Genomic DNA, 14,846 nt, shown 5'->3' on the forward strand with positions numbered 1-14,846 from the left:
GGGATCCGCACTGAGTGTGGGGTCTGCTTGAGAGTCTCCCTCCCTCTGCCCCCGCCCCTCCAAAGGGGCGGGGGCAAGGGGGAGAAGGCAGGCCGGTTTGCAGCCATGCAGCCTCCTTCCCATGGGTCCTGCCAGCTGACTTGGGAGGGTCCAGGGTCCCTTTCAGCACAAACCAGCAGGGTTTCTGACGTGATTCTCTCCAGAGCTTTCCGAGGCTCCTGTGAAACTTCTCGGACTCCGATTCCTTAAACAAAAGCCACCAGCACAGTCTCCTCAGAAGCAGCCCCTCTGGCTTGAGCTTCTGCTCGGGGACGGCTCCGGAGTTTCGTGGGAACCTGGAAGCCACTCCCGACTTTCTAAGGTCTGAACAAGCATTTCACAGCCACAGCTTCACACAGAGGACACCTTCCTGGCCGTCCTGGAGCGCTGGCTGTCCCGGGGGCCGACCTTTGCTAGGACACCGTGTCTAAACAAGAGCCCTGCGTGTCCCCAGGAGGGCTGAGGGCCATGGAGACCAGTGAGTGCCGCTCCTCTGCACGCAAGCCCTTCCTCCGGCTCCCACTCTGCTCAGGCCTTTCAGCCGGGGCTTCAGCAGGAAGCGGACACCTGTGGTGCTGCCTGGAACTCCGCCCAGCCCACCCAGTCCATCCTTCTCCACCTCCACCCCACACCTAACAGTGCCGCTCAGCTCCGTCGCCACATGGCCAGGACCCATTCTGCGCCAGCTCCTAATATTTGCACACCTTCCCACCTTCCTCCCCCTCCCCTCCCCCCGGTCTCCTCAAAGCCCCCGAGGGACCCGCCCGCACTTTACTCCTCAAGCTCCTGCCCAGCTACAAAGTCTTGCCCACGTGAGGATGTTGCTAGCAGTCTATACACCAAACTCCTACCCCAGGGCCTTTGCACTTGCTACCTTCTGAGGCAGATGGTCCTCCCGGAGACCAAGTCTGTCCAAATGCCACCTCATCAGGCATCTCTCAACCAGCCTATAAAAAAAATGACAACTTCCCACCTCCCAGTCCTCCCCAAGCCCCCTGCCCATCTCTGCTCTTACCCCTTAACCTGACACTGTACTTACAGTCTTCTTTCCCCAGTAGAGTGTGAGTGCAGATTTTGGAGCACCCTGTCTCCTGCAGGTCTCCAATACCAACAGAACTGTGCCTGACACAGTATGGGCTCAACAAAGTGAACAAGGAAGGACTCCCCCCCTTTTGTTTTTTTAGGATTTTTATTTATTTGACAGAGAGAGATAGCAAGAGCAGGAACACTAGCAGGGGGAGGGGAGAGGGAGAAGCAGGCTTCCCGCTGAGCAGGGAGCCCAATGCGGGGCTCCATCCCAGGACCCTGGGACCATGACCTGAGCCGAAGGCAGACGCTTAACGACTGAGTTACCCAGGCGCCCCAGGAAGGGCTCCTTTTGAAAGACCTTGAACAAAGCTGACAAAACCCATCCTTTGCTTGAGATAAACGTCAGCATCATGTCTGAGGAACCATTCTTAGGGCACGTGGCCGTGGCCTAGTGGCCATGTCTGTAGGCCAAGTTTCCAGGGGTCAAGTGCATAACTACAGAAGACACGAGGTGGTCAGGGCTGCCCCTCGAAACCCAGGTCCGATGCTCACTCTGCTCCAAGGCAGACTGCACAGCCCTGGCCTGTCTCAGGAAACACGGAAAGGCCCTGCCACTCTCCCCAGCTGCTGAATGAGCATCAAACCCCGTTAAGTCTGCTGGGCACACGCCAAACGTGGCCAGGCTCTGCAGTCACAGGACATCCGGATGTGACTCTGGCCCAACCAAGATCCTCCATCAGGGCTCCAAACCTATGAAACAAGGTCCTCCTCACTGGGCAGAGCTCAATGAGCCAGGGCCATGCTTCCTTCACCACCGTGTGCTGTCCTTCCAGTGCCACTCGGTGAGGACAGATACTTAGGTCCTTCCAACGCAGGAATTATCTCAGCAGGGAGCCGATTTGGCAACGTAATACGTCAGGTAAGAAGGTTCTTTTTATTTTTGTAATATCATTCCATACAAAAGCAATAGAAACATAACAATCTTAACAAGAAGTTTACAATTGAATATTTGAACAGAAAATCTGTACACGTTATCATTTACAGCAATTTTACATGGTAAATTAAATGACTGTAAAAAATGTTCTTTCTAAACCCCTCTGCTGCCTTAACTCTTGGAGTATTACAGGTAGAAGGCCTACCTAGCGCTATTTACAAGTACCAAATTAAGACTGTATAACTTACATAAAATCCCTTAACAGCTCAATTTACTACCTTCGACTATTCAGTGCTCTCTCTGTAGGAGGGAAAAAAACACACCTTGACGTACTGACAAAAAGGCCCAAAATTAAGTTCCCGTAAAGATACTAAAGTTATCCAATTATGAGAATACTCAGATACCAGTAAAGAAAGCTGATGCATGACTGGCCCCATGAATGTGCGACTAACCCCAAACCAGCCATCTGACAAGCAACAACTTAACGTCTAACATACTGGTGGAAAACCAGTTAAAATATGCTTGTCAAGTTAACTTGGAAGATGGTAGAGATTAAGCAATTAAGTTTTCAAGACTGTGTCAAGTTCAATTTTCCTTGGATTTAATTCCATATACAATTTAAAACATGCAAAATACATTTGCTATACATAAAATTAACGTTTCTTAAGATAATAAGGCAAGAATATCGATTCACCATGAGATAACGCGATAATGAACTAGGAACAGAAACCATCTGGTTACCAACACAGGACACATGCTCGGCCGGCCCCCAACCTGCCAGGTGGAGGCAACTCTCGCTCCCAGTGGCCTCCAGGTGGCATCAGTTAGCTCATGGCTGAGAAATCTTTCAAGGGCTCAGTTAAACAAGCTTCCAAATCAAACTCGTCCTCCACTCGGCAGTCCACGTGCCTGACTTTAGTGGGTGTGCCAGAGTACACGTCCTAGAAGACAGGAGCACAGTCAGGGCTAGCTCCCAAGACACAGGGGACTTGCTGCTGGTGACACGAAGCACAAGGCTGCGCACCACACCCCTACCAGGGGGCGACCACCGCCTCCTTTGCCCACAGAGCCACAGGACTAAGATGGAGCATTACCAGCAAAGGTCTATGTGTGCCAGAATGCTCCTGAGAGAATTCAAAACCATTACCTAATTAAAATTCACGGATAACATCAATCTTTCCTCTACGTGGGTATGTCAAATCCCTACCCACCAACCAATCCATTAGAAACTAACAGACCCTTTATGGCATCTGAGCCCCAGCCCTTTGACCCTACGGGGGCTGCATCGTGAACTGGATGCACCACCACCCGCTCCCCGTGACTTGTGAAGCAGAATCCCACCAAACCTACTGAGCACGTGCTCACCAGCCAAGGAGGATCTAGCTTAGCTTCTCTAGCACTGAGGCAGAGGACAGCCCCCTCCTGAGCCCATCCTGCACTGCACAACTTTTGGGCATCGAGCGACAGAGCGTATGTCAAGGTCTATGCACTCACTTCTAATTCCCAGTAACTACGCTACCAAAGGAATCGTATGTGGTATACGGAACAAAAAGCTCAGATGTGTACACCCATGTACATCTATAAGCACAAAACAACTGAAAGACTGGACAAAACTAAATAGTGGCTCTCAGGGCAGGAGCTACCAGTGTTTAATTTAGTGTATTTCTGAATTGCCTTACTAAACAGGTTTTGCTTTTTCATTAAAAAAACTTAATTACAAGGTCACACAATCAAATGTTAAAAGTTTATGATTTAGGGCGTTTAAACCCAGTGTGAAGCTCAATGTTTATACCAACTAAAACCAAAGTTTTAAATGAACGTTAAACAAGTTATTTTTAGGGGCGCCTGGGTGGCTCAGTCAATTAAGCGTCTGCCTTCGGCTCAGGTCACGATCCCAGAGTCCTGGGATCAGGTCCCACATCGGGCTCCCTGCTCTGCAGGAAGCCTGCTTCTCCCTCTGCCTCTGTAACTCAACTCACCCCGCTTGTGCTGTCTCTCTCAAGTAAATAAATAAAATCTTTAAGAAAAAAAGTTACTTTTACAATGAAGAAACCTGGGTGATACCACTTGAATCATATTATAAATTTAACATCCCCAATAATGGGACAAAGGGACATACACCCCCCACCATGGTCACATTCTTGCCTGTTCAATCTGAATCTAGTTCTTAAAGAAACAGTAGGAGAACTCCCAAATGAGGAACTCTGCATTACAAAAACTAGCCTGAAGTCTTCCCAAAAAGTCACCGGTCGTAGGAGGAAAAAAGGAAGCAGACTATTTTAAGAAAATGTAAGAAATGGGGCGCCTGGGTGGCTCAGTCGGTTAAGCCACTGCCTTCGGCTCAGGTCGTGATCCTGGAGTCCCGGGATCGAGTCCCGCATCGGGCTCCCTGCTCAGCGGGGAGTCTGCTTCTCCCTCTGACCCTCTTCCCTCCCATGCTCTCTGTCTCTCATTCTCTCTCAAATAAATAAAATCTTTAAGAAAAAAAAAAAGAAAATGTAAGAAATGGCAATTTAGACAAGTAATCCTTGATTAAACTATGGATCAAAAAAGAAAAAAAGACTTGTAAAAAGAACATTCTTAGGGCAGCCAGGAGGCCTGAACATGGACAGCTGATTAGCCAGGAGCATTATTCTGTCAGGATGACATTTCTGGAGCACAATGACATAATGGTCGTGTGCAGCATCTAGTGCGGTGGTTGAGGGACGCAGTTACCTGGGTGTTTGTAGTATTAAATAAAGTGCTTAGGCCCGGGCTTCTCTTCCCTTCAGCACATCCAGCCATCTCTGAACCACCTCTTCTTGGACCCCCCAGGACTCCCCCCAGGACCCCTGCCTCTAATCTTCACGGTCTGGCTCCCCTCCCCTTGCCCCCTGGGGCTGAGCATCTCCCTCTAACTTCTGATTCTGCAGGTGGTATGTTCAGAATCTGTTTCTTGAGCTGGGACAAGGGTTACTTTTGATCCGAACTACGGATGCCACCAGTTGAGATGTTCATGGGTTCCTTTTAGTCCTACATACACATCAACAGCCACAAAACTGGGATCCTTCCATCATTAAATATCCTTTTATTTATCTCTACAACTTTCCCACGTCATCAGTCTTCAAAAACAACCTATAATAGCTCTATTCCTTGTGACATAACTTTGCAATTCCTCTACTGCTAGACATTTGTATTACTCCTAACCTCACAGTCACATGTGTCGGTCACAAAGAGTGTGAGGGACGCAGATGGGCCACAAGACTAGAAGGACACATGCCAGGCTTGCCACGGTGGGGGACATGGATGGAAGGCAAAAAAAAAAGAGAAAGAGAGAGAAAGAAAAAGGCAACTAGGCACCTTTATTTTATTGGCTTCTCAACTGTCCAAACACAGCACAGGATGATCCCCTATAAAACATAAGTACTTCACAACGAACATTTGCTTTTTTCTAGTTTCAATCTGTTTTTTTTTTTCATTTAATATGTTAAGTATTTCCATACACAAATATCAAGATGGTCTCCTTTCTAAAAGTAATAAAGGGCTTTTATTATAAACTGCTCATGTGTATTTGCTTGTACACATGCAGAAACGTCTGAAGGAACGTGCACCCAACCAACAACTACAGGATTACATGAGCTAATTTTATATCTTGTTTTTAATCTTTAGTTTTTTTTTCCCTCAAAAACCATGTAATTTTTAAAAATCGGCAAATGTGGGGGAAACCCTTAGGCCCAAAGCATACCTTTATACAGTAGTAATTACCAAATGATCTTGTACTAGCAAATCACCCCCAAAAACTGTATACAGCCTAAAATTAACACCAGGGACGAGGCCTACACAGACAATGGAATCAGAGGAAAAATGATTTCACTTTTTTTTTTTCCTAAGATCTTTCGCTTTTAAAATGAAAATGGCAGAACCTACTAGGTGGATTGAACCAAAAACCTCAATTCAGGCCACTCCCTAGGAACACCATCAAGTCAACATTCCAATGACATCAGAGAAGGTATAAAGGAACCCCTTCTTCATAAGCACCAAAACCAAACTTTGGCTTCAGTGTCAGCTCATCAAGGGGCAGACGCCGTCAGCAACTAACCCGACACCCATGGTGAGAGACGGAACCAGGAAAAGGCACTTACGAAGTGATCCTGAGAGCTTGTCTGGGACTCGGAGCTGCTTTCTGCAGACTCAGTCTCCATCTCCCCGAGGTCCACAGGATGTCTGCCAGGTGAAAGCAAACGTGTGCATCAGCCACCACTTAAAGCAGGGAGGTGCTCCGAGCCTGTTCACTACATATGAGCACGCTGTAGCACGCTGCCCCATGCAGCAGACACTGACTGACAAATGTCTCCCCTGCTCCTGAAGCAATCGGGACAGTTTCCAGTGAACCGCCCCCCCCCCCCCCGGCCCAGCTCCCCGCCCCACACAGGTAACTAGCCACAGTGATGGCAAGGAGAAGCATCCACGTAGCTCAGAGCACACCACCACCTGCCCATTCTCAACGGTGGTGCGACTGTTTACACACCCACAAGCACCCTTCTAAGTAGAAGCGTCAATATAGGCCCAATTAGGGGGGCTGATGAACACTGCAATCACTAATTTTCCAATTTTCTACTCCTAAAGAAGGGACAATAGTGTCACAGTGGGAAAAAAAATCAGTATGACATTATGACATCTGTGAGGCCAAATCTATAAAGCCATGTTAGAAATCATTTCAAACGTGACAGTTTCTAATAAATTTCCCCAGCACAAAGCAGAAACTCAAGTATTTGCTGAATGAATAATCTGTGTCTGAGGAAGGCAGAGACCCAGGTCAAGAAGGAGCCGCGAAGAGGTGCCCAAAGAGGGGGTGAGTGCAAGACAGTCCTTTCCACCTCCCTGTTCAACGGGCGTCCTAACCCTAGGGCAAAAATTCAGGCCTGAGGCCTTTCCAACTAGGCTTGAGTTTAAAAACCAACAGGGAGGGGTGCTTGGGTGGCTCAGTCCATGATGCTCAGCAGGGAATCTGTTTCTCCCTCTGCCCCTCCTCCCTGCTCATGCTCTCTCTCTCTCCCCCCCTCTCTCAAATAAATCTTAAAAAAAAAAAATTAAAAAACAGGGAAAAGATAAAAGGAAGACAGGCATTTTCATAGTCCAACATGTTACTCAAATACCTTTTAGAATGTTTATTTTAAAATTTAAGAATAAACAACAGCCCGCATATTACTAGATTTACTGAGCTCCATTTTCTCTAGCTACAAAGTGAATTAAATTCAGGAAGCAGATTCCTCCCTCCACCAGCCTCCCAGAGTCCACCTGTCCGACTTTACGCACTTGTGCAAAGGGAAAACGGACATGAAGCCGTGGCTGCAGGCTACTCCACTCTCTCAGAACTTCCAGGGGGACTTAATACCACGATAACCTGCACATAAGTGACCAAGTGATTTCAGTCACTGCACAAATTGCAGAAACAGGACAAGAATGCAATGAAGACATACATTTCTTGCAAATCACATCCTTCTTCAGCTGGAGGATCCCAAAAATGCAGAGCCACCTTCCAGAGCTTGATCTGCTGGTCCCACGATCGTCGACTATACTTCTTGAATTTGTTGGGGGTCTTGGGATGGATGCCGGGTTGTCGAAGGTGTCTACAGGAAAGAGGGAGGTTGTCCTAGTACATACCATCCGCATCTATACATCAGCTTGAAGATTAACCAAACTCTGAGATTAGAGTTATCAAAAAAATCATAGGTCAACTGAGACTCTACAAAATGAGCAAAAGTAATATATGAAAAACCACTACCCCTTTAACTACTACCCCTTTACTATCTTGCTCCAGAAACGCACATCTGAACCCCAGTCCTACCGAGAAACGCATGCCCCCTCTAAGCTTCCTGTGCAACCCTGTGAGGAGCAGGCTAGGAAGAGCATGCTGCTGGGACAAGAGGGGGCAAGGTTCATGTTTTTCTCCAAAACCATCTTTACAACCTGTCACCTGAACTTTACTCTTCCCCCATCACGCACGTTAACAGCTTTATATTTCTGGGACCGCAAGAGTCCTGGGACCTGAAGCGTTAACTAACACCCTGGGCTCTAACATGTTAAGTTTCCTATCGTCGTGTCCCTGGGTTTTCCGTCACCCATCCCTTCCTCGTCCTTCACATAAGTGCCTCAAAATGGTTCAATGGTCCTCAGAGAGCGTGAAGTAGGCCGAGAGTCAGATGCACCATGAAAGCAGACTACAAGCTAGACTGCAGTGCCCCACAGCTCCCTGAGGACGCGCCAGTGAGAAGACTACCTAGGCACTTCTTTAATATAGCGGTCGTAGGCGATGGTGTTCTTCCCGTAGTTGATCTGCTTCTGCCTCCTCATCAGGACGCTCTCATCTGTCTCTAAGTCAGCTGGCACCGTGGACCCCGCCTCCCTGGAGTCAGAACTGAAGATGAGATGGACAGAATGAGCCTCAAGGTTAAGACCACTACGTAAGAAAATGGTGAAACACAATGATGAAAGAACATCCGTCCTCTGGATTCCAAACCATGTTAATCCCAGAACAGTCCAGAACTGTCTCCACAGGAATGTAGTACATAAAAGGGAGGAAAGGACTAAGCAGCGCAAGCAGCCGAGAAACCAGCATCCCATGCACAATTCTTCCCACTAGCAGGTGACTGGCCTATCAAATTAGAGAAGAAACATTTACGTGTCACTTACCTTCCTGATGAGGATTTTCTCTCTCTCCCAAAGTCATTTATGAGGAGTTTTCTTCTATACCTGAGAGCAAAATAAACATTGCTGTTTTAGAAAGGTATACGAATTAACTGAACACAATGCTTTTAAGACAGCCCCCAGAGGTCAGGCCTTCTCCCTGAGCAGTGTGGTCTGGTGAGTGAATCAGGGTAACAGCACAGTGGTTCTGTTTATTTTCAATCTCCCTCGGTCACCTTCTCTCATAAGGAGGTGTTACAGGCCAAGCTCGTACAAAGTGCTTAGAGCAGCCAGGCCCTGTGAGCAAACAGCCACATCAATGACCCTGGGTACCACCATATGTAATGGAGATACTCTAAGCCAAACAAAAAGCCCCTAACAGCTTCAGGTTAAGTAGTGAGATCCACTTTCGGGGAAGAAAAAAAAAAATGTGAAGTTGAGATAAACAGTTTTTATTTCTAATACCACAATGACTTACATGTGTGCCTACTGGCTTGTGCTCGCTTTCTCCAATCTTGGAAAGAGACTGACCACCACCCCTCAGTCTTGTTCCTCATTGATTTCTATCACAGCAACTACCAAAACCCGCTTTGCCAAGGTACGTCAGCCAAAGGAGTGTAGCTCGATCTAACACTGAAACCATGAACCATCTCAAGCTACAAGTTCGTGTGTCTAAAACATGTAGTACATGCCCGTGTCTCCTTCCAAAAGTGCCAGGCCCCAAGTCTGCTGAGGCACCGAGGAGTTTGGACACCAGGAAATAACAAATGAGTTTGTTTCCTGTGTATCTAGAAAAGCACCGATTCTATACCAGCCTGTGCGAACTGAGAAAGCAGGCCCTCAATATCCCTTTCTGTAGGGCTTCATTCTCTCAGGGACTCCAGTTGAAAAAGACTAGCTTCTAGTATGACTAAAACCCATTTTCCAATTTTCAGACAGCTGTTGTGTAGTGTGTATTATCCTCCTTGAAGTAGAGTGAACTAAATTCTGGTACAAAGGCAGACTACCATCAGCAGCAGGTCAAGCCACCCGAGTCTTACTAAAGCAGCAGCTTTCCATCAGGAAGGGTGTGATCGGCAGAACGGCCCAAAACAGAGCAGGCCTGTTTTGCAAAGAACACTTTTCGGAGACAGGCCTGTGAGACAACGGAGGAATAAAGCGGGGTCCGTCAAAGGAGGATCAAGATAGAGAGGGGTCTCCGTACGTGGCATAAGACCTGCAGACAGTCCCTGGCCAGGGTCAGGACACACAGGTATGTGAGAAGAGCTGTTATAAGCCTTGGGAGCGGAACACAGAAACTACACAGACCAAATCAAACATCCTAGCTCTACCGGTGGGAAAACTGACATCTATATGAATAAAACAACGAATTCAAAACACTGGAGCAGCCCACGTCTGTGAACTTCCAGTTCACTTTTCTAACCAGGCACACGGCCCACCCACACACATTTTGATGCCTCAAAGAAATTAAAGCAGCCCTTTGAGTGGTCCTAACTAACCCCCACGTGTGCCTCTGCCTTTCCTAAGGAGGCAGCTATAAATACCATCAACCACTGCAGAGGTGAAACAGGCAATCTGGCCCTGCTTCCCTGCTGAGAGGACACATTTTCTCCTAAGAATTAAGAACCAATGGACTCAGTTCAACATACTCCAACTGATTATGAGCCACGGCATTTTAACTCAAAGCTCAATCAGCTGGGTTGGATGGAATATTTCAAAGGGAAGGAAAAACCCAAAAATACCAGAGAGAATGTAATCAAGAGAAAGAAGCAGTGCTTAAGGATGCATCATCTGAACCGTAATGAGTCGAGGCAGTGGCTTCGAGTTTGGGAGAACTTGGATATACACAACAATTTTGGGTACAGCTGCAAGGGGTTAACAGGCCCCACGTTGGGGACCCCTCCCTGTGCTCTCCCACTCCCGAGCTGTTACCTCGTCAGACAAGAGTGCGCTCCCTATCTAAAGAGAGAGCCACACAGTTTGCTGGGGTGGCAGAACCCAATGCGGTAGGTTAGAGCACATCATGGTAGTACCATCTTCCCACCTACTGCCATGGTGGATGGATGGCCACTAAGACAGTAGTCCTGAACCTTCAGTGAGCAGGCTCATATGGCTGGCTTCTTTAAGACATGGCTGGACCCCACCCCGAGTTTCCCATTCAGCAGGCCTGGGGTGGGGCCTGAGAATGGGCATTTCTAACAAGTGCTCAGACCCTGCTAATGCTGCTGGGATGGGGACCAGACTCTGAAGAGTCATCCTTCTAACACATACCTCAAAGCTAACATATGATAAGAAACACCAAGGATAACGCTTCACAACGGTCTGGGTTGTATACCTTGCAATTTCTTTGTTAACTCTGGTCCTCATTTCATCCTCTTCAACTGCACTTGCCCAGTCTGAACATCTAGAATGGGGCTTCGGGCCTTCAGGAGTGGTAAAACTGCAATACAACAAAAACGTGCATTTGAACCACGGCACCTACGTTCAGTGTCCTTCCAAGCAGCACACCAGGCTATGCTCAGATGTTGCTTGCAGAGTGCCAAGGGAATGGGCTCCAAGACAGTCTACGCTCCATCGCTTACTAGCTCACTGAGTTTGGGCAATTCACTTCAAGCCTCTCTGGGCTTCATCTGTTGAGCTTGTAAGCACCCACCATGTGCCAGTGTGGGCTGAATCATGAGAACAGTCCACTGGGGGGAAGGCCAAGTCAACAAGCCATTTTCAGCACAGACAATGGTGCCTAATACAACTTGGTCTTTTATTTACAAAATGAGAGGCTATTTTTCAGTATTTTAAAAAAGAATTAAATAGCGCTTCATACTAAGCAAAGTGACCAGCACATAAAAGGTACTTAATAAATGGTGCCTACTGTTCACTTTTAAATGCACCTAATTAACTATTCAGAATATATCACCTAATTAAAATAGGGCGATAGGAATATACATGGGAATCCCTCCTACATTAGGACTTAGTGTACTGGTAACAGCACCCCTTAGTTGGGCTAAGCATAAACTAGGAGCTCAGTTCAATCCAGAGATCAAGGAAACCTTTCGTCAAGGGACACCTGGGTGGCTCAGTCGGTTAAGCGTCTGCCTTTGGCTCAAGTCATGATCCCAGGGCCCTGGGATCAAGTCCTACATCGGGCTCCTTGCTCCTCGGGGAGCTTGCTTCTCCCTCTGCCTCTCCCCTCTGCTCATGTTCTCGCTCGCTCTCTCAAATAAATAAAATCTTAAAAAAAAAAAAAAAGCAGGCAATTTGAAAAAAGCTTAATACCAAGAATTCTCGCAGTCAGAATTGTTGGTACCTATTATTTGTAGATTAGATATAAATGGATACTTTCACTTTCCTCCTCAATTTTCTACTGGTCACCGCTGATGCATCAAAGCTAGACACAACTTCAGTTGCCACTCTAGGTGACCGGATGCACCCTAGCTGCAAACCACACGGCACGCTCTAAAAATGCAACTGCAATAACGAATGATCGCGGTGTGCAATTACCATTTCTTCTCTTATAGCTACCTCACCCAGAAAAACTAAAATTAGATTTCTAAAACTAAAGTTCCAGAATCTAAAAACAATTGGCAGGGTCTGAAGCCAACTTAATGAACCAAAAGTTAGTATGACTCAGTAACTGTATCCCAGATACAGAGAGGAACCAAACGGAAGGTTATCCAGAGCTGGACCTCCATGTCCTCACTCGTGGACCAAAAGGCTAAGGTCTGGACCATGAGACTGCTGAACTCTTAAAAGGAGCTTACAAACGACCTTCCACTACATCACATCTTTTGGTAGAGTAATAGAAAATACCTTTCGTACAACTAAAGCCAACTTTTTAGATTAAGCAACTTGTATTCACCAACCTATCCTATCTCAGGACAAGAGTACATTTAGGGAAAGTGCTCGAATGGAAAACAAAGCCTACTTTGTACAATGAGCTAACTGCCTGCACGGGAACCACCTCCCACATCCCGTGATGGAAACGCACCTGGCTCTACTGCAGGCACCTATACGCATCCCCCACGCATCACCACAGCAGCCTGGGGAGACAGGCAGCAACCACAGAGCCAAGAGCAGGAGCCAAGGGCTTTCTGCCATGTTAGATGGGTAAGGAGGCCCAAGTGGCTAACTACTGAGCTAGAGGGGTACCCGTGGGGATACAAAGGACTTTTAAGGCAATATAAGGATTTAACATTTTCTCCTCAGCTAAACAGGAGACCACTGGGGCACTCAGACCTCGATCTCCGTGGTGTTTCATCTGGTGTTTCATCACTTCTCACATCCAGCTCGAGCACTGTCCAGGCGCTCTCCCACACTCAGCGTCTCTTCCCAAGTATCTCTTCTAGCCCCAGGTCTTTAAAACTATATGCAGAGAGGCCACGTCGTGCAGAACGTGGGCAGTCTCCGCACCCACACCCAGGTCTCATCAAGTACTGCCTCCTTCCCCATGCCGGGTCTGCTCTACCCCCACCCTCTCCATCTCAGCAAATGGTTCCCCAAGGAACAAAGGTGTTCAGAGTGAAACACCTGAGTCATCCCAGACTCCTCTCTGAATCCCCCTCAGCCCGCCAACAAGTACAGGAACTGCCTTAAAAAGTCTAACGTGCACCTCACATTCCACCCACCTCCCCTTCCACCTGAACGCCGCCCCTCGCCCTCCGCTAGTCAGGCTTCAGACGGGCCACGCACAGCCCCAGCTGAGGGCACGTAGACCGTTAGAGCGACCACATCCCAGTCACCCACTGTCCGCACAAAGGTCGCTGACAGAGGTCTTCCCTGACTGTGGCCTCTGAAGGACACACTGGCCTTCACCACTGTCCCCTGGTTTTCTTCAGCCTCTCCTTGTCCCTCTAAAATACCCTGAGTAGCGGCGCACCCCGTCAGGACACAGGAGCACACGACCCACCTAGACGCCGCTGGCGTCAATACCACAGGAAAGGCTCCTCACCCAGTACCCGGAGAACCACGATGAAAAGAGGAATCGAACCTAAACCCTGATTTGCATTCTGGCCTCAGACCTTTTCTGACTGTGATAGGACACTTCTCTAAACGGACTCCTCTGAGGCACAACCTAACTAGCTGCGCTGAAACCTCCGAAAAAGTTCACGGTAGCCTCCCACACCGTCCCTGAAACACAGTGAGACTCACTCACAGAGACTGAGGCCGGACACCTGTCACCAGAGGCGCTCGCGGGACCTTCAGCTACCTTAGTCACGCTGGGACACGCGGCTGCCTTAAGAGTCAAGCGCTCAAAGATACGAGCACCGTTAACTAGTCAAGCGTTTGAGGCGCAAGCGCCTTAACGAGTCAGACACGGGGACCTGCAGGCGCCACGACTAACCAAGTGTCGTGAGACAGCACCCCCTTAATCAATCAACTGATGTGGAGCAGACACCACAAGCGGTCAGGGAGCAACCCACAGGGACCACAAACAGGAGGGCGGGCACCCAGAGGCACCTTAACTAGTCACGTAGGGCTGCCAAGGTGCCTCAACCAGCTGTGTGGTAACCCCGGGGTGCCTTAACAGAGGGGCGGGGGACCCCTCCCTGGCACCTTTACCAGCCAAGTGGGGACCCCCGGGCGCCTTAACCTGTCGGGTAGAGACCGCCGAAGCACCTTAACCAACCCGAACGAAGGCCCCCCCAGCAGACTCAACAGCTCGGGTGGTAACCCCGCGGTGCCTTAACCAGCAGGTGGGGAGCCCCGAGGCACCTTAGCCAGTCAGGCGGGGCGCCCAGGCTCCTTAACTGGTCGGGCAGGGGACCCCCGGGCGCCTCAGCCAGCCCCAAGACAACCCACAGCGCCCTTCCTCAACCAGCCAGGCGGGGACCCCGGGGCGCCCCAACCAGCGGAATACAGACCTCCCCCTGGGCGCCCCAACCAGCGGAACACAGACCCCCCCGGGCGCCCCAACCAGCGGAACACAGACCTCCCCCCGGGCGCCCCAACCAGCGGAATACAGACCCCCCCCCGGGCGCCCCAACCAGCGGAATACAGACCCCCCCCCGGGCGCCCCAACCAGCGGAATACAGACCCCCCCCCGGGCGCCCCAACCAGCGGAATACAGACCCCCCCGGGCACCCCAACCAGCGGAATACAGACCCCCCCGGGCGCCCCAACCAGCGGAACACAGACCCCCCCGGGCGCCCCAACCAGCGGAATACAGACCCCCCCCCCCGGG

The 14,846-nt window shown here is 49.1% G+C and overlaps 1 protein-coding gene across 3 annotated transcripts in view; it reads right to left on the minus strand.

Moving 5' to 3' along the window:
• Positions 1-1,983: 1,983 nt before the first annotated feature.
• SLBP (stem-loop histone mRNA binding protein) overlaps positions 1,984-14,846 on the minus strand; it is a 13,343-nt gene continuing 480 nt past the window's right edge. Inside the window, exons 3-8 of one of the 3 annotated variants that reach the window (XM_025887577.2) lie at positions 11,004-11,108; positions 8,675-8,734; positions 8,262-8,399; positions 7,462-7,611; positions 6,124-6,205; positions 1,984-2,943 (exon numbers count right to left, since the gene is read on the minus strand). In XM_025887577.2, the coding sequence (XP_025743362.1) occupies positions 2,827-2,943; positions 6,124-6,205; positions 7,462-7,611; positions 8,262-8,399; positions 8,675-8,734; positions 11,004-11,108 (652 nt within the window). In that variant the 3' untranslated portion in view covers positions 1,984-2,826. Of the gene's footprint in view, positions 2,944-4,870; positions 5,509-6,123; positions 6,206-7,461; positions 7,612-8,261; positions 8,400-8,674; positions 8,735-11,003; positions 11,109-14,846 lie in introns of those variants that run through there. The other 2 variants (XM_073891314.1, XM_025887578.2) reach the window with 2 other exon arrangements.

The sequence above is a fragment of the Callorhinus ursinus genome, unplaced genomic scaffold (assembly GCF_003265705.2).
Source record: "Callorhinus ursinus isolate GAN/ISIS: 27379988/994484 unplaced genomic scaffold, GSC_fseal_2.0 scaffold4, whole genome shotgun sequence".
Classification (NCBI taxonomy): Eukaryota; Metazoa; Chordata; class Mammalia; order Carnivora; family Otariidae; genus Callorhinus; species Callorhinus ursinus.